Source organism: Paramormyrops kingsleyae, chromosome 8 (genome assembly GCF_048594095.1).
Source record: "Paramormyrops kingsleyae isolate MSU_618 chromosome 8, PKINGS_0.4, whole genome shotgun sequence".
NCBI classification, from domain to species: Eukaryota; Metazoa; Chordata; class Actinopteri; order Osteoglossiformes; family Mormyridae; genus Paramormyrops; species Paramormyrops kingsleyae.
The window spans coordinates 17174594-17199640 of NC_132804.1; the positions used below are offsets into that span (position 1 = coordinate 17174594).

General features: G+C 50.4%; 2 protein-coding genes across 9 annotated transcripts in view; one reads left to right on the forward strand and one right to left on the reverse strand.

Moving 5' to 3' along the window:
- The window catches only part of LOC111854016 (formin-like protein 3), a 35678-nt gene extending 29714 nt beyond the window's left edge, over positions 1-5964 (forward strand). For 3 of the 4 annotated variants that reach the window (XM_023831563.2, XM_023831597.2, XM_072715341.1), the window contains 4 exons: positions 192-284; positions 1976-2099; positions 2764-2892; positions 4266-5964. In XM_023831563.2, the coding sequence (XP_023687331.2) occupies positions 192-284; positions 1976-2099; positions 2764-2837 (291 nt within the window). In that variant the 3' untranslated portion in view covers positions 2838-2892; positions 4266-5964. The remainder of the gene's footprint in view (positions 1-191; positions 285-1975; positions 2100-2763; positions 2893-4265) is intronic. The other variant, XM_023831580.2, reaches the window with a different exon arrangement.
- A 625-nt stretch (positions 5965-6589) lies between these two features.
- Positions 6590-25047, reverse strand: part of LOC111855263 (low-density lipoprotein receptor-related protein 1-like) — a 99735-nt gene continuing 81277 nt past the window's right edge. For 2 of the 5 annotated variants that reach the window (XM_072715340.1, XM_072715336.1), the window contains exons 55-90: positions 24263-24450; positions 23559-23742; positions 23198-23283; positions 22900-23019; positions 22635-22822; positions 22266-22471; positions 21408-21596; positions 20998-21146; positions 20813-20906; positions 20406-20522; positions 19987-20106; positions 19598-19720; positions 19392-19517; positions 18809-18925; positions 16105-16211; positions 15618-15750; positions 15169-15291; positions 14960-15082; positions 14531-14671; positions 14310-14441; positions 14016-14135; positions 13631-13917; positions 13013-13191; positions 12523-12629; positions 12292-12411; positions 12003-12179; positions 11629-11769; positions 11347-11520; positions 11101-11262; positions 10805-10988; positions 10559-10660; positions 10312-10385; positions 10103-10196; positions 9862-9900; positions 8964-9108; positions 6590-8452 (exon numbers count right to left, since the gene is read on the reverse strand). In XM_072715340.1, the coding sequence (XP_072571441.1) occupies positions 8315-8452; positions 8964-9108; positions 9862-9900; positions 10103-10196; positions 10312-10385; positions 10559-10660; positions 10805-10988; positions 11101-11262; positions 11347-11520; positions 11629-11769; positions 12003-12179; positions 12292-12411; positions 12523-12629; positions 13013-13191; positions 13631-13917; positions 14016-14135; positions 14310-14441; positions 14531-14671; positions 14960-15082; positions 15169-15291; positions 15618-15750; positions 16105-16211; positions 18809-18925; positions 19392-19517; positions 19598-19720; positions 19987-20106; positions 20406-20522; positions 20813-20906; positions 20998-21146; positions 21408-21596; positions 22266-22471; positions 22635-22822; positions 22900-23019; positions 23198-23283; positions 23559-23742; positions 24263-24450 (5009 nt within the window). In that variant the 3' untranslated portion in view covers positions 6590-8314. The remainder of the gene's footprint in view (positions 8453-8963; positions 9109-9861; positions 9901-10102; positions 10197-10311; positions 10386-10558; positions 10661-10804; positions 10989-11100; positions 11263-11346; positions 11521-11628; positions 11770-12002; positions 12180-12291; positions 12412-12522; positions 12630-13012; positions 13192-13630; positions 13918-14015; positions 14136-14309; positions 14442-14530; positions 14672-14959; positions 15083-15168; positions 15292-15617; positions 15751-16104; positions 16212-18808; positions 18926-19391; positions 19518-19597; positions 19721-19986; positions 20107-20405; positions 20523-20812; positions 20907-20997; positions 21147-21407; positions 21597-22265; positions 22472-22634; positions 22823-22899; positions 23020-23197; positions 23284-23558; positions 23743-24262; positions 24451-25047) is intronic. The other 3 variants (XM_072715337.1, XM_072715339.1, XM_072715338.1) reach the window with 3 other exon arrangements.

Here is a 25047-nt window from a genome sequence, read left to right on the forward strand (position 1 = left end):
TTAATGGATTACTCTTGTGAGTAACTTCCCCACAGTGTCCACAGCGAATTGCACGAGTCCCGTTTCTTTCTCCAAGAGCCACCTGAACAAAATGTACTTGTAGAGATCAAAGGGTCAAGTCCCAAGGCAGTGCTCCGCTTTTCTGGGAACAAATCGCCTTCATATGGAGACTGTGGCTTTCACTTTCACAGGATGCAGTAGAAGACAACGAGCAAAGGAAGAAGCAAGAGGAGGCTTTACGAGTGAAGCTTCTTGCTCAGGAGACCCAGGAACAGGACCCAAAAGTAGAGCCCCCTCATACACTTGTAATGGAACAAAAAAGGCACATTCAGTAACTAATGTCAACACATAACTTTTTGCCGAGCACAAATGTGAGATTAAATGAATATACAGTGGTACCTCAGTTCTCGAACTCATTAGAACTCAAATTTCTTAAAAGTCGAACCAACCAGTTTGAAAAAAAAAATTACCTAGAACTTGATCTGAATCTCAGAAGTCAAACCGTGAACGCCGACCTAAGATAACTTATACACGCGGGGAAATGAGTCACGTGGCACGTCTGGAGACAAAGGCGCAGACGTCAGGGTATCGGGGAATACGGGGTTTAATTACAGGTGGCAGGCAAAACGCAGACGGACAATACAATGACTGGACTGGGGAAACAAACTGAAACGCAGACAAAATACAGAGGACTAATGACAACAACCAGAAACAGCTGATCACATGGGGATTCCACACGGGGTTAACGAGGGGGCGTGGCTCACGGAAGGAGCGGACGATCGGGGCAGGACATATTGTTTTTTTTAACTTTACACATTGTTTGGATACATTTATTTTCTTACTTTACAAATTACTGTTTTGATAAATGTGCTTAGATGTGTTTAGTACAGTATATGCTCTTCTTGTTTTATCCGGTTCATTTTGTGTTTAAATGCTAAAAAAAACATATTTAGATGTAATTTTTTGGGCCGGGAACCAATTAATTGGTTTTCCATTATTTCTTATGGAGGAAATTTACTCACAACTCGAACATTTTAGGATTCGATCCGGAGTTCTGAACGGATTAAATTCGAGTTCTGAGGTACGACTGTACTTAGACAAAAGGATATGCTTCATTTCATCTATAATTTTCCTGCTTATCCTCCTCATGGTAATGGGTGGGGGTGGGGGTGGAGCCTGTGCTTTATTGATCCAACGCAGGAAATTTGAAAGAATACATCCTGGTTTTAATCCCAGCAGTGCCTTGGCCTTAAATAGGGACTTATTCAGATACTAAAAAAGTAATTTCAGTGCTATTATTGATGTTCAATGGTGAGTATATTATGTTTGGGGTGAGGGTTGGGGCGAGGTGTCAGACAAGCTGGTCTTAGCAGTATTTTCCTGTCAACGTGGGGGTAACTGGCTAGGAGGGCTTCAGCTAATCTGTGCTATGTGAGCTTCTTATTAGCAGAAGGAGGAATGAGAGAGAATAAAAATGGTCAGTCACCCGCAGGTGGGTGGGGCGGGGATAAAAACCAGAATGGCATTGTTTTTTATTCTCTATGGAAAATGAAACATTACATGTTGGTTTGAGCTATGGTGAGGGTTTCTTTTGTGATTAAAACTATGGTTAGACATCACTGGATATAACACTACATAGGCCATCGTACATTTTTTTTGTGGTCCGTATTAGGGTTTGGTTTGACGTTAAGGTTAGCACTATGGGTGGCCTTTGTTTTCATTTGAGGGTTTAATTCATAGTTCTAGTCAAATGACTAAGTATAACTCAGTGTTCGGGCTAGGCTTGGTTGTTGGGTTAAAGCTAAGATTAATGAAACAATTGTTATTGTGACATGATTTTTTATGACCTGTGGTAGGGATAGGCTCTTGAAATGCCATAAAACCTGCCTAGTTTTCCATTTTAGTCTGAAATAGACATTTTTTTGCACTCCTGTTTTTTCGTGTGATCAGCTGACACTCACTTGGGGTCCAACAGGTACAGGCTCAGAAGAAGAGGCAGCAACAGCAGGACCTGATTGTAGAGCTTCGCAGAAGACAGGCCAGGGACCACAGGCCCATGTACGAGGGCAAAGACGGAACCATCGAGGACATCATCACAGGTGCGGCTTTGCACTTGGCATTTCTGTGGGGAACCCACAGCCTCCTCAGTTGCGTTTGGGGGGAAGCCATGAGCATGAACCTTTTCGGACATTGCAAGGTCCACCCAGTCCTCATGAGTCCCATCCAAACTTCATGCGGTGCTCAGTCAAAATATACGACGACAGCCGATCGTTTAATAGGGAATCCCCCAGTTACTCATTCACCCAAATAAATGTCAGGATATGATCCTTCTCGATATTAACACCTCCTTCGCTGCTTTACAACCTTCTTTCCATACTTGCATCCAAGCCTAGGTCCAGACTAATCTTACCCAGTCATTGTTTTGGGTAAAACAGTAAAACAAAGACAAAGCAACTAAGAAATTTTACCTAGTTATACAGCTGGATATGTCACTACAGCCAATTGTATTGAGGACCTTTGCAATTTGGTTACTCCCCTTGAAGCAGCAACCCTCCATTATGAGTTTCTGTCTTTAAATGTTATTTTACCTGCTAGGCTGTTGATCCAGGTTCATGCTGGAGTTCTTCATCAGGGTATAATTCTAGGTAAAGCTGTCTCATGACAGAAGGAGGTGAACCAGGACGGAAACGGTGCCCGGCGAAGAGGAAGGCTTTGGGCTTGACCTGTCCTCTCTCTCTCTCTGTGACACCTCCACCCCACCAGTGTTGAAGAGCGCCCCCTTTACAGCCCGAACTGCCAAGCGGGGCTTGCGTTTCTTCTGTGACGACAGCGCCTGATAGTCCCGCCCCCCTCCCCCCCAGGCCCACGGCAGCCTACCCAATCCCGGTCAAGGTTCTTTGAGAAACCCTGATTCTCCTGCGCACATGCCTGCACCCACCTGCATGCCCTGCATGTCCTGCACTGGGCCTGGAGCACTAACACGTTTGATGTCCATACTTTATAGAGGGGGCTTCCATTTCCTCCAGTCCATATCAGTATATCGGGGTGCTCTTTATGGGGAGTGCTGATGTCTTGATGTTTACATGTTTCATTTATTTGCAGTCATGGTTGTTTTAAGATCCCCAACCGTATATGGGCTCGGACCAATGCAGTTAGATGTCTTCCACCACAAATGTGTTTTCAGGAATTTTAGTGAAAGATGTTTGCCTTTCGCCTGCCCCCCTCTGCCACTGAGGGTGCCAACTTTCAATCTCTAACACCCCCCCCCCCCCATCATGGTGGTTTGACCGCTCCAGCTGGACTGAAGACTGTGCTCAGTAAGGCTGTTCAGCACTAAGGATGGCTGTGTACTGAAGACCTTCAGCCTGGTTCTCTGCTCCCACAAATACCCCTTGCAAATGCAAGCAGACATCCCAGAAATCATATTACAGCACATTACAGCTTCTCCTGTCATTGTTTGAGATTGTTTGACAGGAGGAAGTTAATGGATCAAGTGTTTCAGTTTATTGAAAAACACTGTCATAGCGCCATATTCAGGCACTTAAGTCGGCCCTCCCACCTAACCAATGGCAGCTAAAGCAGAACGTTTGGTCCTGAATAAAAATGAGAGCTGTGAAAAATTTTGTTTCTTAGTCCTCGTCACACCCCCCTGTGTCACATGAGCCTACACCCATCAATCCACTGTCAATCACATTCTTCTAACCCGTGTGACACGTCTGTGACTGTCACTGACATGTAACTTGTGGAGCTGCACTGTGATCGACAAATCATACGGAGGCTTTGGCAGCTGGAAACGAAAGCCTTCCACCATGTCAGCCACACGTCTCTGTCTGCTGGACCCACATGGTCCTGCAGTGTCGTATCCAAATGGCTACTCCGCAGAGGCTTGCTGTCTCTGCTTCTGCTTCGGCTTCCGCTTCTATCAGACTTGCTGTTGCCCTCCCTATAACTTGTTGATTAACAGTGTGACCATATTTGGTCGTATTTGGACTTCAGTTTTCTGGGCTCGGGTTTATCTTTCCAATCGTTTGTTTCTACATTTCCAGTTAGGGTACAAGTCCCCCCCCCCCCTTATGGGCAGCCCTGTTAAAGACAAGATAAGCTAAATAATAATCAGCAGTCTGATAATGATGAAATCTTAACAGTTTTTTTTAAGTGCACTGCACTGACAGGACCTGCCTTGCTGTGCACCACTGGACCACTGGAGCATGTGTTCTACCCTTGGACTCTTTTGACTCTGCCTCTCTCTCCCCCCTCCCTGACAGATCTCAGGAGCCAGCCCTTCCGGCGGGCTGACGCCGTCATCAGGAGTGGCTGGAAACGTCCTTAAAACCCCCTGCATTAAGCTCAAGGCTCCACCCCAAAGGCCCCCCATCCTCCTGCCGGAACCGTGTCTGTCAGTCCAGTTTCCGGACACTCTGGCCCGCATGCAGAGTGAAGCCGATGGGACTGAGACTGGACCACAAACGGCACACAGACCTCGATGGACTATTTTTTGTATTAACATGTGACTCTATGATGTTTTCCGTGTATTGTGCAATGAAAAGCAAGATTAACCCTGAAATGGCTGCACGGGCATGCTGCGCTGCTGTGATGCGGCTTGTGCGGAGGACACGCACTGCTCTCCTAATGCTATGTTCCTGCAGACTGTGCTGCACGACTGCAGAGATTCTCCTCTTTCACCGACGTGCCACCTTTTCGCATTTCCCGTAAAGCAAGCACCTTGAAAAGTACTGCCAAAGTTTTGTTTCCATCTGGAATCTTTTGAAGCAGTTTGAATATTTTTGTACTCCTTTTGTTTAACAAGTCCTAAAATATTTAATACTGTAAAAATAGAATGGTGAGTATACTCTGGCTTTAAAAATCGCAAAATGGTTATTTAAGGAGGTAAGCAAAACTGTTATTGTCGAAGACCTTCGGAATGGGGTCGAGGTCACATGGTTCTACATGAGGAACATTCCATCAGCTCGGTCTGGGCATTCCTCTGCTATAACAAGGGATACACTGAACTGGACTGCAAAGCATGGTAACAAAACGTCTGTCACACTTTACTGGAGTGGAAACAGATAATAGCACATGCCTACTTAATGCATTAACTAACCAGTAACTAAGTGTTAGTTATGTACTGATCCCATGCTTGTTCATCATTAATCAATCATGAGAGTTCATTTATTCCATTCAGGAACTATAGTAACAGTTAACTCCACTCAGTTAATGATTAATGCATCAAGTGAGCGTGTATTGCTAAATTATTTGTGTCCCCTCAAGTAAAGTGTTACCAAAATGTCTTCGTATGTGTAGAAGTGGACCAGGACAGGCCACTGGATGTTTGGTCATGTTGTCAAGTTGTTTTTTTCCACAGCTGTCTTGTTTTTAGCTGGATTCTGGGAGGACTTTATGCTGACACACTTGCTCTAACGCTTTGCTAGGAAGTGCGTTTTAAACATGGGGCCTTGGAGCCAGAGGCGACCTGTTCACTAATGACACAGTGCTCCTGTGCTTCACAGCAGGGAAGGGAGCCACTGCTTCACTGCAGCTGATCATAAACACTGCATTCAGGGAGGAATCGCAGCTTTTGCATTTAAAGGGAAAAGGATGCATTTTACCGGTGTGAAGTTCTTATACTATGGACTGCCTCAAAGACACTTTCTAATTTTCTCCCCAATAAAAACTTAAGGCTTTTATACATGACCATGTTTGCCCTCCAAGACTGTCTTCCCGGGTGTTTTTTTCTGTCCAAGCACACAGCAGTCTGCTGTATGGTCCAAAGGTGTGCAGTTTCGGTGCATCTCTAAACAGTCCTTAGGTGTGAGTGACTGTCACATTTGGGGACCAAAATGTCCCCAAAGTGTGTAAATACCTGAAACTTCCTTACTCTTGGGGACGTTTTTCAGGTCCGCGTTTGGAAAACCTCAGTTTTATAAATATCTGTGAGTGCAATAAAAAAAAGTAAAAATGCCAAAAGTCTTGTATTTTGTCTTGTTACTTATGGTTAAGGTTAGGGCTGGGTAGGGGTTAAGGGTATCGTGACTGGGATCGGGGTATTTCCCGTGTGTGTGTGTGCAGCTTGGGTTACCGTCCAGAATAGCTCCTGCCATAAGCCTGTCCCGTTTTGAATAAGATCCAGGCTTCTGGAAAGCCATTAGGGGACATGGCTGGAAATTAGTTTTTCGGAGACATTTAACTAAATACAGGTGCGTGTGTCTGTGTGTGCGTGTGTTGGGGGGGATTGTTGATAACCACAAACCATAGATATGATACATTTTCAATCATGAAAGAACAGCAGATTGACCATATTGTGACTGTATGATTTGACAGTGTTTGATTTTATTAATGCTACGCATAAACATACTATAACCTATGGACCTTTATTCCTTAATGTCCTTAGGATTTTGTTATATCCAGTCAGTCTAGGGGTGGGTGGGGGTTGACTTGAAAAATATGAGTAGGATGACTAAGCAGGTAAAAACTACCCAAACTGCAGAAAGCAACGTGTCTCCCTGACTGTCATGGACTGCAATTAAACAATGTTGCAGTCATTTAGCCTGGGTACATCAGCGAAAGAAATTGAATAGACCACTTATTCCTGTACATTTTTAAAAAGTTTATTTATAACAATATTTGTTATTTAGTTTGTAAAGTATTCCAGCAAAAAAAAAAATTAAACATTATTCTTTCCAGAAAGGCTGAGCCACCATGCATTTTCTACTATAAAAGCTATTTGTCATTTTTTTATTAAAAAATAAAATGGAAAAAAAAAATCAAAACAAATCCAAAGTGTATGATTTTGAAAAAGTTTAAGTAAAATGATTGTACTCTTCTCTCAATCAAAAAACAAAAACAAAAAAACACTGAGCTGAAATGAAAGTCAGAATCCACTGCGTGAAGCTGATGTGATGTGGGCTAAAGCGAAAGGACGTCTTACGCTAATTATTTTCTTTTTTTTTTTCCATTGAACATGCATTAAAATATGGCTGCTCACTTCCAAAAGAAGCAGCATCTGAACAGCACGAGAAAGTGTCTGAGCTTTGAGGAGTAATCGGTGGATAGACGGCAGCGTTAGGAGCAGGCAAAAGGAGGGAACGAGAGGGCAAGGGACGAGGGCTCTGTCCGGGAAACGGATGGGGCAATAAACACGCACATGGACATGGGCACCAGCGCACAAACGGAGAAGCACAAGGTGTTTAAGAAAAGAAAAAGAAAAAAATCAACCCTAAACAGGAATGTGAGACTCACCCAGCCCAAAGCGGACAGGTTAGTGAATAAAGGCGGAAGCTCCACTCAAGATCAGCACACCGGTATCCTGAAGACAGCTTCTTGCTAAAATCCAACCTCCCCTCCCCCCTCCTCCCCCCTACCAAGGTGCCACCCATGCACACAATGGTCACCGTGCAGGTGAGCGACCCTTCCGATTGGCTGCGGCCAGCGAGCCGGGGGTGGAGCCTTTCTGTCGGTGGGCCACACCCTTCTGAAAGCGTCACGGCGCTGGAATGTGCTAAGCGCCCCTCACGTGGCCTCTCACAGACACAGCCAGTTCTACACCCTGGAATGCTTAAAAAATAAAAAAACAACACACACACACACACAAACATACATTTTGCTATATTAAGGTATGTGTTTTGTGTTCCTGTGGATACTTTCAAAACTCTGTCAATAAAGTTATATATATTTATATATCATTTTAGTCTGTGCAAGGATGAAAACACAATCATTCTCTGAGAAAACAACAGAAATACTGAAGGTGGGCTTCTGCCGACATGTGCCATCGCCTTCCAGACACTTCCATGCTTGCCCTCTGCACACGTTCGCCAGTACCGCATGTGCGAGGCCCCACGGGGGCCCTCACCGGGGCCCGGGCCTCACCTTTGACCTCTCCCACGTCAAACAACACTCCACTCGAATGGAACGATTTTTTTTCTATACAATTCATACAAAAATAAAAAATTAAATTGTTCCACTGTTCCTTTTTTGTCGTTCTTTTTTCCCCCCCATTTCATTTTGCACAGAGGTAGTGGCTACTTGGGTAAAGGGGAGGGGGGGGGGAGGACAAAAAAAAAAAAAAAAAAACAAATCTTATAGAAAATTGTTTTCTTTTAGAGCAGAAGAATTGTAAAAGAACAAAATATAATACTGCAGTCACATACAAAAGTAGTCCTTCATTTTGTACATTTTATACAGTGTTCAGGCATTTCTGCTGTGTTTTTTTTCTGCTCTCAAAAGGCAAAACTGGGGTGGGGGGGATGTTGTTGAGTGGTGGCGCTATGCTAATGCTGGGGTGGGGGCGGGGGAGCGGGGGGGGGGGGGGGTGATCAGTCTATGCCAGCGGGTCTCCCATGTCCTCCTCCCCTCGAGACAGAAGCTCCTTCTTCTCGTCTGTGCTGGCCAGCGAGTTGCGGCTGTTGTGAGCGCCCATGTAGAGGGTGGCATACACGGGGTTGGTGAAGTTGGTGGGCTACAGTGGGGGGGGGGGGGGGGCACAGAGCAAAATGATGGCCATTACTTTCATGCACATGTGCAAAACACAAGCATTGTTGGGGAAGTTACTCACAAAGGTAAATCATTAGACACAGGTGGAAAGTTAACTGTGTAACTGTAACTAACTGTGAGTCTTTATGCTGGAAACCAAGCCTTGCTTTTTACAAGTCAGCATTTTGCGTCTTTGCTTATGTCATAAGGTGCAGCTCCAGCAAAGAGTTAATTTTTTACATCATAAAAGAAAAACTGAATTTACTGTAGTCTAAAGTTCAGAAATCAATGCCACCCCATCATCCCCAACAAAAGAAATATAGTCTTTGGAAGCTACGTTAGTAAAAGTTTTTTCATGATCCTAACCAATTTTATTGCTATATGACACTATACAGCACAACAAGGCGACCCAAACAGATCTGCCCATTTCTGATTTCAGGGATTGGTGTCTCTGTCTATTGTGGGAGGGGGGGGGTTTAAGCCCTGAGGGGAAGTACCTTGTCTGGGTCCAGGGTGAAGTCGGCGTCCAGGAGCTCTCCGGCGTCATCGTCGGGCTCCCCTTCGTAGGTCTTGTATGCCGGGTTCCCGATCTCCACATTGAGGGCACCGTTGGTCATCCTCTGGTGCTGGAAGCCCTTGGCCCTGTGATGCAGAAGATGCACCGTGAGCGCCGGCACTCCAGGGGGCGACAAAGAGGACAGTTGCACAGCACGGCTACACAGCCACAGTGACGGTACCGAGGGAAGCCAGGACTGAAGCCAGGACTGAAGCCAGGCACAGGCATCCAGGGTGAACCCAGCAGAGCCCAACACACGGCCCCCTCCACGTGTACCCACATGGCATCTCCATGCCCAGCGCAGCCACATGGGGCTGGAGGCGGGGGGGCTGTGGACGCCTATAACCTCGGGTCACGTGTCCTACAGGTCACATGACAATGGGCGACTGAGGGGCGGAGCTCCTTTAGGGAGCCTGGGCTGCTGGACATCAGCCTTGGGGGGGTGGGGGGGCTGGAGACTTGGGCAGTGCAGCTCCATCAGTGCCTCTCACTGGCAGGAGGATGGGAGGGGGCTGAACAAACATCTCACACCACCCAACGTGCGGCCAACTCTCCTTCATCAAGGCCTGTTCTCCTGGAGGGGCACCCAAAAGGGCAATAACCCCCCCCGAACAGGAGCGTGGGGCAAAAGGGAGGGGGGGGGGGGGCATGGGGGGCAAGCGGAATGCTACTTAACACACTCTGGGAGACCAGCAAACATAGACCACCGAACAGACCGAGGTACACTGAGCAAAAGTCAACACGAACAGGATGTGGATTCATATGGGGAGGGGTGGCGGGCAGGGGCGTGGACATGGACATGGAGGGAAGATGGGGAATGTAACCCTGACAACTGTTACCGCGAGCGTCTGGAGCAGGATTTGCCTGGCCTTACAGACCTGGGAGACAGGAGAAATGCAGTTACCCAGAGCAGAGAGAGGACAGAGCTTTGGCATGACCAGAGAGAGGCGATTATGGGAAGAGGGGCAGGTAAATAAAGGCTAAAAAAAGAACAGACCAGGAGGAACAGATTCTTCTAGAGTGACCACAGAGGGAGGAATGGATGAGCAATTCCAACAGAAGGTCCGGCTGCAAACTCACCCACTCATTCTCTTCCGGTACCACAAGATGCCGCCAACAACCAGCAGGGCAACGAGCAACAGCAGAAGCACTGGGATGACAATCGACGCAGTTCCTGCAGGCAGAGAGACGGACAGACCCTGAGGACCCAGCTCCCCAGTCCCACCATCAGCTGCCGGGTGTGACAGTGGCAACCGGTCGGAGAGACGAGGAGGGGGGCTTTCACTTACGGCTGCTGGGGTCAGGGGAGTTTATGATGGAGGTATTTACTGAGCAGCGCTGCCCGGTCCAACCTGAGAAACATCTGTGGGAAGAGGGAGGGAGGGAAGAATGGAGAAGGAAGGGAGGTTGGAGGGGTGTGAGGACAAGAGGAAGAGTGAGTTCATAGAGATGCCTTACAGAATGTGTGTGTACATGCGTGTGCGTGTACATGTGTGTCCGTGTACATGCGTGTGACCGATGTCCGCTGCATCCCACCTGCACTCGGGCAGCTGTGTCTGGGGGTTCACTGAACACTGCCCGTTCACACAGTACTCGCTGCACGTATAGCAACTTGGCTGAATCTTTCCGTTGGGGCACCTGGTCAAAGACCAAATATCAGATGAGCCACAAACACTGTACCACCTGCTGTCCTCCACATTCAGGACTGCATTATTTTTCTGCGGTCCTTAGATCTTGGCGCCCCCTGCTGGATGGGAGGGGAACGTGCACAGGATAACGCACCTGCAGGTGACTTCTCCTGTAGGTTTGTGGCTGTTGGTGGGGATACACTTGCCGTCCTTGCAGTAATGGCACCTGTCTACCTCGCAGTTCACGCCGTTGTACTGTGGCGGGCAGCGACACTGAATGCTGCCGCTGGAGACCTGTAGACACGTGCCTCCATTTTCACAGTGGCCGTCACATTTACCTGGGAAGGGACAGACATCACGTCACCCATATCCACTTGTGAGTATTCGGAGAATTTTTTTTTTCCGCAGACTGGGGGCGCTGTGTTGGGCACAACTCTGAAGGACACTTACGGTACTGGCACTGGTCGCCCAGGAAGTCCACGGGACACTGGCACTTAGGCTGGTTGCCCTGGCTGACCGAGCAGTTGCCGCCACTTTGGCAGTATTCCTGGCAGGTGTGCAGATTACACAGGGGGCCCGTGAAGCCGGGGATACAGCGGCAGGCAGGGGAGCCTAGAAGGAAGAGCCAGGGGACAGGGTTAGCTTCCAGGTGGGTTAGGGGGGGATGACGGAATTGGGGAGGGGGGCAGGCGTTACCTGTGGCGGAGGCTGTGCAAGTGCCCCCATTCTGACAATGGTCTCGGCACTGATCCACCTCGCATTTCTCACCGCGGTAGATGGGCTGACAGCGGCACTTGGGCTGCTTGTGGGCATTGAGGAAACACTGCCCGCCGTTCAGACACTGCAGGGTGCAGGTGCCAGGAGAGGGCGCTGGCAGGATCAGAGGGAAACAGAACCCATGTCAGCCGGAGGGTCTCCAGCAGGTATGAGTGTACGACAGAGCAAAAATCGAGACATTTTGTTAAGAGTGGCACTCACGAGCAGGGGAGAGCGTGGGGGAGGGGACCTCCACACAAGTGCCATCGTCCAGCTGGTGCCCGTTGGGACAGGTGCAAACCGGACCACTGGGACTCAGCAAACAAAGCCACTCGCACTTCTTCCTGTCACATGGATTGGTCACTGGGGAGCAAAGTGGGTGGTATTGGGGTCATTAACTGATTTCAATGCATTTATCACTGGCCACCATTTGCTAGGTATATATCCTGTGTTACGGTACAGGTACAAGCTGTAGGTCGGGTGCGAAAGCCAAACGAGGCTCAGAAAACACCAGGCAGCAGGAATAAAGATCCGACGGTTCATCTGCAGGAAGCTCATATTCTATTCAACAGCTCCTTCGGCCCAGGGACACTCACTCTCTGGCTGCTTGTAGCGGTGGTACAGAACAATGTCAGTGGCATGGTTGATGGCCGTGGTGAGGTTCTCCATGGGCCCCTTGCCAAACTTGTTCACCCGGAACACAAAGTTATTCACGTAGGTGACGCCGTAGATATAGTCCTCGAAGATGTCGATGCTGAAGGGGTGGTGGAGGTCTGCAGAGGAGAGACGTTCAGGCTTAGCATCTCAAAAATCATCATTTTAAAGGGAGACCGAGGGCAGCGGGAGGCCGGGAGCCCAGAAACAGCCGAAAGGAGGACACTGAACTGTTCTTGAGGCCGCTGACGGCCACCACGGGGTCGCTGCCGTTGAGCCGCACGCTGCCAATCACGGACAACTTGGCGTCGGCCCAGTAGAGTCGCTCGTTGAAGTAGTCCACAGCCAATCCTGTGGAAATGGACCAGTGACTTATTCCCTGGTGCGAGTGACTATGTTCCACTACAAGGAGAATGCAGTGTGTTTGTGCTGGTCAGTTGACACTGGAGGTGAGACACAGACCTGTGGGCCACTGGATGCTGTCCTGAACCAGCGTTTCTCTCATAGTCCCATCCATGGCTGCTGTTTCAATCTTTGGGTGATTTCCCCAGTCTGCCCAGTACATTTTCCTGATTGGGAGGCAAACAGCAGCTAATTTCTTTATTTGAGCAAGGACTAAAGCTAGACAGTGTTAGCTTTAGGTTTAAAACATTAACTGAACAGTCAAATCATTCTAAACGCCCCTATTAACATGTCTGTGAGCAAAGGTTAGTTCCTGAACATGAGATAAAAGGCGGTCAAGCTGAATTTCAGCACTTCTGTGTTTGTCACTGATGTCAGCTAACTGAATAACTGAAAACGTTTGAGAAATTCATTTTCTGTCTTTTCTCACTATTCCCATCCCTCCATACTTGATTGGGATGTAGAGGTGTGTGAAACACCAAATCTATTCAATCCTACTCAAACAAGCAAACTGCAGGTCTTTCTGAGTCCTCCAATGGGTTTTACTCACCCTCTTTGGGGATCGACCACAATGGCGTAGGGCTCGTCGATCATGCCGGAGATGAGGGTCTTGCGGTGCCGTCCGTTGATCTGGGCCACCTCAATCACGTCCCGGCCAGAGTCAGTCCAATAGAGGTTGCCGGCGACCCAGTCCACTGCGATGCCACGTGGCATCTTTAGATGTGGGATCTGGATGGAAGTCACATGTGGCACAGAAATGCGATCAGAATAGTATGTTAAGAGATCATCCTCACTACCGCAACACGTCGTCTTTGTTCTTCTGTAAGACAAAAGCAGGCTATCTGACAAAAGTTAAATGAAGTCTGCACTAGTGGCCAAAATTGTGGAAACCAATAAGATTGTAGAGGAGGTGGGTTCAAGCAACTGGAGGAGGCAAGACTAACCAATCAGGTGTCTTGGTCCCGCCTCCTCTAGTTGCTTGAACCCACCTCCTCTACAATCTTATTGGTTATCTCTCTGAAAGTTTTTGTGTAAGTAAAACTCCCACGAGTGCTCGGGCTGCCTAGTTTTAGGAGCAGCTCTGAAGGGCCATCAGTTGGCACGTTGGTGCTGGAGGACACGACCGCAAGACCCCAAGTTGATGCGGGTGACCGAGTGGGTCTCGTACCTCCAGGTCGGTGACACCTGCGTCAGTCTGTCTCCGGTTGCGGTGAGAGTTCGAGTTGGGTGAGGATGCGGATCCTGAAGCGGGCAGCTCATAGGTGGAGATGCGGCCCGTGTGCCAGTTCGTCCAGAAGATCTTATTGGATTTGACGTGCAGGTCCATGGCGTCGATGCGGACATTGGCATCACCCTGGAACGTCTGTTCATACACCCAGTTGGGCGTGCTGGGGTCCAGGCTACGGATCTCATTGTCGTCGGCGATGTAGAGCACCTGTCCGTTGCTGTTTAAGTCTGGAGGGAGGGGTGTTAATGATGATGAATTTTCATTGGCTACCCATCGTCAATCAAGGCACCAGGGGCACACAGGGCCACGAGGGGCACAAACTCACTGTCAGCTTTGCACGTGTCGTTGATCTTGGTGAAGTGCTTGTGGCAGGTGCACTTGTACGAGCCCTTCGTGTTGTTGCAGATGTGGGAGCACAGGCCGAACTGCTTGCATTCATTTTTGTCTGGAAGAACATCAGAATGAGGGTACAGTTAGGTAAAGACGTCACCAAAACGTTGATATTTACGCGAAAGATCACTGCCTTCAGGAATGTATCTCGTAAACCCTGCCCTGATCTGGAGAACCTTGGCACTTCTGAAGCTCCACAGCCACACGCAACACCTGAAGGACGATGTACCTTCACAGCTGTTCTTGCCGACCTTCTGGAAGCCGGGTTTACAGGTGCAGAAGGAGTCGCTGCCGTTGGTGACGCAGTGCGCCTCGTCCACACATGACTGGGCGCCGTGGCGGCAGCTGTTCAGCGGCGTGTCTGCGGGGGAAATAAAGAGGTATCGGGGGGGTCAGCGAGTGACGTTTTGAGGCATGTTGTTTCCCGTGGGGTCGGCCCCCCCGCAGCACCTCGCTTGCAGTCGATCTCATCGGAGCCGTAGTCCTCGCAGTCATTGAAGAAGTTGCAGCGCAGGTTTGAGCTGATGCACTGACCGTTGCTGCACTGGACCTCATCCTTCCCACAGGTGGGGGTGCCCGAGGGGACCTCTGCTGGTGGGAGGAGGAGGCACACTAATGAGACAAACAGCTAGACACTAGGGTACTGTGGAGAAACGTACAAGCCTGAACATGGTCTACAAGGGGAAGCTGGTATCAGCAAGGGTCAGGGGGGCGGGTGGCTTCCTCAGTGGGATCCCAAACGTGGACTGTCTGGGGGTCTGCAAGGACCGTGCTGGGAATCACTAGGTTAGGACACTGTGCCAGTGATTGGGGACACTCAGGTCACAGGAAGGGCACTGAGGACACTAAGGTCACAGGAGAGGCACTGGAGACACTCACGGCAGTTCAGCTCATCCGTGTTGTCCCCACAGTTGTCAACGCCATTGCACTGCTTGCCGATCCAGAGGCACACGCGGTCATTTCGGCACCGGAACTGCCTGGACGGCGGACAGTGGAACTTTTCTGGGAAACAAAGGGCGTCGTTAGAAATAGAGGCAGACTTACCCTACAGCGCCCCCTGGCAGACAGGCAGACAAGTGCAAACTCACTGCACTCCTCTGGGTTCTCATCAGAGTTGTCCCCGCAGTCATCCTCGCCATCACACTTCCAAGCCAGAGGCTTACACAGGGTGTTGTTACACTGAAATTCGTCCAGGGGGCAGTGTCGACCCACTGGGGCAGCCGGGTGGTAGAATGCAGGAGAAAGGAACAGGTTTTAATTATACATGCAAAATCCAGTTTATGCATAAATGTATGACTGGATAATTTGACTGCATACTATAGTTTCTGACACACATACAGTCTGATCAAGGGCTTTGCAAAACCACTGGCTAGTGGCTAGGCTAACGGGATTAGGGACTAGGCTAACGGCATTAGCAACTAGGCTAACAAAGCTACTGGCTAGGCTAATAGATTAGTGATTAGGCTAAAGGAGCAACAATTAGAACGGCAGGTGTGAGGCCAGGCTGGGGGGCCCACGGGCCAGCAGTGCTGCTCACCTCCGCTGTCACACTTCTCCTCGTCACTGCCATCCAAGCAGTCGGCGTCAGCGTCACAGCGCCACCGGATGGGAATGCAGTGGCCATTCTTACACTGGAATTGGTCGCTGTCACATTTCAGGTCACAGCCGTTCTGATAGCCGGGACACAAGGGAGCTGGAGTCATGATTTATTTACGAGGGACGTGCGTGGAAAGTTCACATCGAACATGAACAAGCCGCAAATACAAATTCAGCAGCAGTTTCTGTGTAGACTCTTAATTCTGTCCTAACAAGAGCAAGAGAGGCAATTTCCCCCTGTGTTGGTTCACTGGATCCTTCATTAACAATTTAAATGAGTTTTCTGGTCGGCCGGGTCCAGATGACGAGACGAGCATTTCAATTATTAGGGACCCAGCTCCGCTCCAGCGAGCAGCGGCCTGCTGACCCATCTGTGAAAGTCGTCACCTCCCTCTCTCGTACCCACAGCGCTACCTGCTGGTCCCTACCTCATCGGACCCGTCAGCACAGTCGTGGTCTCCGTCACACTTCCACCTCCCAGCGATGCAGCGGCCGTTGGTGCAGGCGAATTCACTTTCGGAGCACTGGCGGGGAACTGAAAACGGGGGGAGAGCAAGCATTGAGGGAGGGGGCCTTGAACCCACCCACACGCACATACTGAATGTGGCTGGTCAACACTGCAGTTTCCCTGTTCTTCAGACCACAGGTGTATCTCCATCTCCTACAAGAACGCCCAAGAACACCACCTGCTTAGCCCTCCGATGGGACCTGGGGGGGGTACTGTGATGCAGGGACTCTCATGCCTTCACACCATAATTAGACCCACCGTTAATTGACTTTGGGCACGTTAGACACATGCAGCAATAAAATGCTGGCATATGCAAACAAACATTATTACACTGAACATCTGGTACTGTGATTTTGGCACAAGCCAGGTCTGGTCTTGGAGTAGAACCAGACATTGTTCTGCAAAGGCCAGTGGTGGGCAGCTGCGCAGATTTCATGGACGGTGCCCAGTTGATGATGATGAATGATGCCAAATATTAGCGTGCCGGCCTGGTTCTGCCCCCTCCCTGTAAAGCTACAAAAGTCATCAAGGAAACAGCAGGGGACAGCTGGCTTGGGGTGTGTGGGGGGGTGTGTGTCTGACTTTGCAGCAGTCAGCAGTCCATGTAACACCGAGTCACGTGTGACCATTAAAATTGACCAATGAAAATTAATAACATTCCCCAAATCTACGACATCAACAAAGGTGCTAAACACCCAAGTCAAAGCTAAGCGTGACTCAGCGGAGTCTTCCATTTTTGTACGTACTTCCCATGTTCGTGAATAAGCTCTTTTGCTTTTTTAAACCCATCTGTTAATTTACACCTATCGTCTTTCTGTCCATGGACGTGCTTTGAAATCTATTTGCACCCAAAGCTGTTCCACATACATATCCCGCGTATGTGAATGCAATTTTAATTCGTCAGCTGTTTCTGCCACACTGTATTGAATTACTTTTGACTTTCAAAGAGCGCATAGATGTACGGACTCCCAAAACGGGAGCCCTGATCTGGCAACGGATGAGAAACAGCAGGGCTGGGGATGCTGAGGGACCGGCAGAATCTCTCCCACAGCCCAGACAGATCCACAGCAGGAGGTCACAGCACTGCAACAGCGACTCATCATGCAAGGGGGGTCAGGACGTTGGAGGACAGGAAAGGGGTGGGGGGGGGAGGCTGCATGCATAATTAATCCACCATACATCCGGTCATTCATTAGCGGAGCCAACGTGCTCCAGTCAGGAGACCTGCTATCACACCATCACGCCTCAGCCAAAATCAGCCTCACACTGGTACCAGTTCCACTGCCTTTGAGTAACATTGAAAGTCACGCATTACAAAAAAAAAAAAAGTGCTGGAAAAAAAACCAAAAACCCCTAACGGCGGAGGACTGGGACTGTGCCTATAACAGGTCTATGTGTAGATAACACTCTACACTGTTTCAGGTCATGATCCTATTTGCAATGAAAAGTTGACTAAGGCCATTACAATCTGAGTATACAAAATACTGCCCTCTAGTGTTAAAAATAGCAAATCCTAAAGTCTAAATCCAAAACATTTTCCAACAATACACTAGTGGTTCCACTAAAAATAAAGAGTGCAGTCCTTCTTGTCTGGGAGGATACTCACAATTCCCACTAAGAAAAAGACTTTACACAGTACATATATATTTATGTATGATGAGGGAAGAGGTCCACAGTCTGTTCCAGCAAGGAGCCTCAATACCAGCTGGTGGTGCTTTTAGACAAGCAACGATAACAGTTATAAAGTCATGGTCAAAAAACCAGACGAGAGATCAAAGATGAGGAAGGGCGTGGTCAGAAACCAGACAGGAGGTCAAAGATGAGGAAGGGCGTGGTCAGAAACCAGATAGGAGGTCAAAGATGAGGAAGGGTGTGGTCAGAAACCAGAGAGGAGGTCAAAGATGAGGAAGGGCGTGGTCAGAAACCAGACAGGAGGTCAAAGATGAGGAAGGGTGTGGTCAGAAACCAGATAGGAGGTCAAAGATGAGGAAGGGTGTGGTCAGAAACCAGACAGGAGGTCAAACGCCAGGTGTGAGGTCAACAAGGCAAGCAGTAAAAAATCCTAGCAGGAGGCAGATGATCAGACAAAGGCAAAGAGCAGGTGGAAGACCTTCCCATGGGGGGGAGTCGGACGCAGCACTATGCCAAACTTCACATCCCACTAATTAACTGTTGCTAGGGACCACACACAGCTTATTTTGGAGGGGGGGGGGGGGGACTGGGAAGGGGTGATTAGATTTGCTGGTGGCAGGGGTAGGGCTGACTGTAGACAGGGTGGATGGGATTGTTGAAAGTGAAGACACCTACCTCTGACTCATGCCAGCAGGTCAGTGTGAAATAAAGCGAAAACATAGCATGAGTGGAGATGAGCCGATGGTCACGAAAACGGAAAAGAATAAAAACAGCCTCATGTGGCACAGGAGTACAAGTGACACAGCACCTGTAAGACCGGCTGTTCCAGGAAATCTGTCACGTAGTAGTTACAGCATGAGGCAAACGATGAAGGATGAAGAGAGTAAGACGAGTGAGGAGCATACATGAGGTCCGGGTGATGTTGGTGTGACGAGCATGCTGTCACTGTGTGTGTGTGTGTGTGTGTGTGGGTGAAGTGGCCGGGCCCTTACCGCACTTGTCCTCATCGGAGTTGTCACCACAGTCGTTGTCATAGTCGCACTGCCAGCGGCCCGGAACGCACCGGTTGTTTTTACAGCGGAATTGGTATGGCTCACAGGTCCGCTCATCTGGGGGGGGGGGAACGACATCTTAACACCACCCTGCATTAGGTTTTTCCCCCGATTATGTGTCCCCAGGTCGCCGGCTCCTTCCGCCCTCTGAGCCCTCAGGCTCCGTCATGCCGCATCACCCTTTTAAACTCCATCTGCGACTGTGGAGGTTCAGATCCGGCAGTGACCACAGATTACAGTCAAGTTACCCGGCTTTTCTTAAGCGCGGCAGATGGGACACAGTGACGGACAGAGTGAACTGAGAAGCTGGGATGGAGCCCTCCCTGACCCCGCCCCTGACCCCACCCCTCCAGGACCCTGAGCCCCTGACCCCGCCCCTCCAGGACCCTGAGCACCTGACCCCTCCCCTCCAGGACCCTGAGCCCCTGACCCCGCCCCTCCAGGACCCTGAGCCCCTGACCCCACCCCTCCAGGACCCTGAGCCCCTGACCCCACCCCTCCAGGACCCTGAGCCCCTGCTCACCGCACTCCTCCTTGGGCTCGTCGGAGGAGTCCCCACAGTCGTCCTCTCCATCACACTTCCAGCGCGCTGGAATGCAACGGCCCGAGTCCTTACAGCGGAACTCGTCCACGCCGCAGATCATCTGGGCTGGAAGGAGACACCGGGAGGAGGTTATATACAGAGAGGAGAGGCGAGAGCAGGAGAGGAACAGCAGGGGGCAGCCTTACTGCAGTTGGCGGGCTCATCGGAGCCGTCCACGCAGTCGTTGTCGCGGTCGCACACCCACACGCGGGGGATGCAGCGCTTGGTGATGGAGCATTGGAACTGGTTGGGGGCGCAGGTGACCTCGGCTGCGGGGGCGAGAGACAGGAGGCGGCATCATGGGGGAGGAGTTACCTGCACGCAGTAGGACTGGAGGCGGGAGAGTGGGGAACAGTGCCGGCACAGAGAGCCACATCTGGAGATCCAGCGTGTAACCGGGGAAAGGCGGCCCGGGACACAGCAGGACAAAGGCCGCCTTGCCGGATTTACGCTGAACCGGAAAGCTCCGCTCGGCAGGCAGAGGAGGATGAAAACGCGAGACAGGGTGGTGGCGGCGGTGGGGGCGGAGACTCACGGCAGTCCTTCTCGTCCTCGCCATCCCCGCAGTTGTCCTGCCCGTTGCAGCGGAAGATTCCGGGGATGCAGCGGCTGGGCTGGGTGCATTTGAACTGGCTGGGCAGGCAAACGTGGATGTCTGGATGGGAGACATGGAGCAGGGAGAGGAGTCTGATGATCATCCTCATCATCATCATCATCATCATCCTGCTCCTGGTGGTGAGGGGTTGCCTGCATAACTGGGCGGGATTTATCTCCTTTTAAAGGGCCGCATCCCCATTTCGGATCTGGTACTTCAACGTGAATTGTGCTAAGATGTGCTCCCTGGCCTTCATTCTCCGCCAGAATGACCTGGACCAACGAGGCCTCAATCTGCCAGTGAGGGGGCGGCTGGGGAAGGACACGGCAGAAGCCGGGCAGGGGGAGACGCCGTCGTACCGCAGTTGGCCTCGTCAGAGTTGTCCTGACAGTCGTTGTCTCCATCACAGATGTAGGCTGGGTTGGTGCAGATCCCAGTGCCACACTGGAACTGGCCTGGTCGGCATTTGAACTCGGCTGTTGGGGCGAGAACACAAAGCCAAAGTAGTTACTGGAGTCATGGGAGGCAAGGGATTCATTGTGAAGAGGTGACCTTGTTCTTCAGGCAGTCATGGACCAGTGCCGCCTGTAACTGCTCCAGTAGGGGATACTGGGGGGCGTCAACAGCCACTGTTCCCTTATTTCTACCTGGTGAGCTACCTTTGAACTTATTCAGTTCTACTATGATTCATTATCACCAGATGAGACATTCAGTCCGAGTGAATGTTGCAGCCTGGTGTTGGTTCCGGAAAGATCAACAAACTCACGGCAGTCGGCGGGCTCGTCGGACCGGTCCCCGCAGTCGTCCTCAGTGTCACACTTCCACCAGAAGGGGATGCACTTGTCGTTCTTACACACAAACTGTACGGACAGCAAGAGATCCATGAGTACAGATCTACAGGGCGGACTAATGGGTCCGGCCCCAGGTTCGACGCGGACCCGTGCCCCCTACCTGGCTGGCTGTGCAGTTGGACATGCAGCGGTGCCCGTCGTGGGCCAGGTAGAAGTTGGTAGGGCAGGCGCACTTATAGCCGCCGCCCGGCGACAGAAGGCAGAGGTTGGAACAGCCACCGTTGTTGGTCTGGCATGGGTGGTTAGTCACTGCAGCAGGACGAGGGTGCGGGCGTTCAGCATGACTGCCCTTCCTGTTTGCATCCCTCCCCCCCCCGTGTCGGTAAACCCGTTAAAAGTCCTACCCCCAAATAAAGTTCCTGTTCCTTCCTCCCACCCTAGTGCTGCATTGTTCTGATGCAAATGCTACAGCTCTCATCTCACCAACGGCACTTAAAGCTAGTTACTGACTATAAACACAGGACCAAGATTGGCGGCACGGTGCCCCCCCCCCCCCCCCGCCGCACTTACCCTCAGGCTGCCGGGATGGGTGGAAGATGTGGATGTCCATGGGCCTGTGGAGAGTGCTGATCAGCATGGTCTTATTGGTGCCCATGGTCTTGTGGGCCCTGTTGATAGACTTGGTCTCCCAGTCGGTCCAGTAGATATATTCCTCAAACAGGGTCATGGCAAAGATGTGGGGAATGTCCTGGCTCAGTACTGGGAATACAAAAGGACCAGGGAAGGCAGGGTGAGTCTCCTGGTGAGATCCATAGAAATGAACCCTCGCGGAGTGCTTTAATACACCCGTCCTCCATGGTCTGCTTATAATATTATACCCATCTTTCTTCATTCCGGTCGTTCTCCTAACAGAAAATGTGACTGCAGATACATATTTATTTTTTCCTCTGTCTGTATCTCTACGCGCTTGATAATTTGGGAGCGAACCCCATGCCCCTGTCAGCCGAACAGGAGCCGACGCCAAGCTGGCGGCTTCTGGACGCCCACAGCTCCCCTCGTTAGTCATTTCATTATGCTGATGTATGAGCCTGAGGCAGCCTGCTAACTCGCTGCTTTCACAGTTTCTGAGAAAGCGGAGGGGGTCGCATCAAGGCCTGAAGAGCAGCGGGCACCTGGGGACCAAAGTCCTCAACGAGGACAGAGATACAGCGCAGCTCCCTACGCAGGCAACGGTGCACGAGGAGAACCACATCTACTGACTGACTCACCTATAGTAGGCGGGTTTCTGCTTTTGACTTTGACATCTAAGTTCTGGCCCTGGGAAGATCATGACCGCTGGTTGGTCATGTTGAGTTTATTGGGTGGACAGGTTCGTACGCCACTGGGCCCAACCCAGTCCCAACCCAGCCGGTCTCCAAGATGCCTGACCTGTGTGACGGCTGGTTCCATCCAGGCTGGAGAACTCGATGTAATCCTCCCGCGCGTCGGCCCAATAGATGCGGTCGTTGATGAAGTCTAGCGTCAGGCCGTTGGGCCAGGTGATGCGCTGCTGAACGATGACGCTGCGGTTGCTGCCGTCCATACCGATCCTCCCAATGTGGGGATTATCGCCCCAGTCTGACCAGTACAGGTACCTGGGTAATATAGGAGTTTGGGCTGGTTAATAAGATAATATGGTTGATATTGCAGTACTCATCCAAACAAAGGAAGTGAGCTTATATAATCTTTTATAAGGGTATATAAATCACAGCGATCAATAGGAATGAGGAAGTCAGGTCTGAAGGGGCGGAGCCTCACCCATTACGCACGTCCACCGCCACCGCACGCGGCTCCCGCAGGCCCGTGCTGACAAGCACCGTCCGAAAGGCCCCGTCCAGCCTGGACACTTCGATGGTGTCTCTGCCCTTGTCGCACCAGTAAAGATTCCCACCCACCCAGTCGACAGCCAAGCCATCCGGGTTGCTGAGGGAGGTCCGGTGCAGCACCTGGCCAGAGAGCCAATCAGAAAGTGAGTGTGCAGCGGGGGCGTGGCCGGAGGCAAGACGAGGTGGCCCTCACTGACCTGCACGTTGCTGCCATTGATGTGCATGCGCCGGATCATGCTACCCTGCGTCGTCACATCCGTCCAGTAGATCATCTGTTCTCTGTAGTCAAAGTCCAAGGCCACTGCGTTGTTCAGGCCCTGCACCCACACAGAAACGCACAAAGATTTAGTCCATCACAGAAACTGCAACTTCAAAGGCCATAAAGAGCTAAGTGCAGCACTAAAGAATGAGGAAGTAAATGCTTATCGCAGTTCAATGGCTCATGCCAGGTTGGCCTCAGGTTGTTTTCACTAATTAACATTCACTGGGCCTCACCTGCTTCAGGAGGGTGTAGTTGGAGCCGTCCAGGTTCAGCTTACGCAGGTAGTAGCGGTTGGCAAATATCAGGAAGGGTTCTTCCGCTGACAGGAGAGAGGAGAAGGAGAACAGAGCCAAGCGTGGTGAACCAGATGGTCGCAACGAACAGACAGCTACCAAGGACAGCTCTTGAGTCACCAGAGACTCATCTAGGTGTCGAGGAGTCCTTCACTTTATAGGAGACACGCTCTGCTGAGTGTACTGGAGAGCGTCCCCACCTGGATGTGTCATGGTAGAGCATTGCGGCAAAGACATAACCATAGATGCATCCTTCCAGGCAGCCCACTGGCAGTTACAGATATCAAAAGGCCGTCCTTACCTGAGGTCGACTTGCAGGCTGTGGGGTCACTGGTCCGGCGCTCAAAGCCCTCCACACACTGGCAGTGGAAGCTGCCGTAGGTGTTGATGCAGCGCTGGGAGCAAGGGTAGGAGGACCGGCACTCGTCGATGTCCATGCAGGTCTTGCCGTCCTCCTTTAGCTGGAACCCAGGATGGCATCTGCACTGCAGGGGGAGCAAGAGAACAAGCCGTTACACCGGCCGTCCTTCTGTTGCCACCCGTTTGGATGAAAAATTAAGCTCCTTGATGGAGATTATTTTGCTTAATGAAATGATTTATATTTAATTTAGTCCAGCTTGACATTTAATTCAGTTAATTAATTCAGGCACCTTTTCCATTACAGTCAGGAATCCTGACTGCACCCTTCAGCATAGGTGATGTAGTGATTGCCACAGAGATGGGCTACTTAAAAGGATTAACTGTTTTACTGCAAATCAAATCTTTTAGCACAGCACAAACAGCAAATCAGCCGCATCCTTAAAACAACAGACTGCATAAACTATATCCATGCTTAGACGGAAGTCAGACTAAAATATCTCTGGCCCAGGTCACTCATCCCTAAAATACCACGGTCCCTGTGTCCTCACTGCATGGGGCTCGTCATCCGCAAACACCTCCGCTTCTGTCAGAGCCCGGCTGCCCCCGGGGGCCCGCTGAGCGGAGCGGGGAGGGGAGGGGCCCTACCTTGTACCCGATCTTGAGGTCCTCGCACATCTGGGAGCAGCCACTGAGTTTGCTGTTCAGACACTCGTTTATGAAGCAGTTGAGCTCGTCGGAGCCGTCTCCGCAGTCGTCGTTGTAGTTGCACAGCAGGGTCTCGTTGACGCAGTTGCCGTTCTTGCACATATACGCCGTGTCGTTGCACTTCTTCTCTGCTCCGGGAGACACGGCACAGGGAGAGAGCGTCAGTCGGCATTCGGAGCGGCTCTCTCCGCTGCATCCAAGACGATTTCCGAAGGCTATGCAAATATGGATCCCATTTTTGCTAATTTCAGTTATGAGACAGACTCAAACTAGCACACTTCTGATTTCTCAGGACAAAATCGCTACCAGCGGTCTTTTAGAAAGCATTCCTCAATCTTAAAGAAAGTGAACTCATTTAGAGTGAAAGCTGGTGAATTTGGCTGCCACTGATCTCCGAGGAATTTTAACTTAATATAGTAGTTTAATATAGTGGTTTTTATATCTATTTTTAACTTTGTATTTTTAAATTTTCGATTGTGCACCATAGTTCGATAATTCTGGTTTCAGAATTATCCGCTGATATTATTAGATCTGCCCCCGGTGATCTAGCGGACCAATGTTCCTGATCGCCAGGATGCGGATTCTCACAGATAGTTGGCTTAGGTAATACTGCAATCCAGCTCCTGTGCATTCACGTGCATTTCAGCCCCGCCTGCTCTGCTTGTCCATCATTACAGTCTTGGGTGGCCAAGGTACATTCACAGTGGATCACGATGGAACTTTTC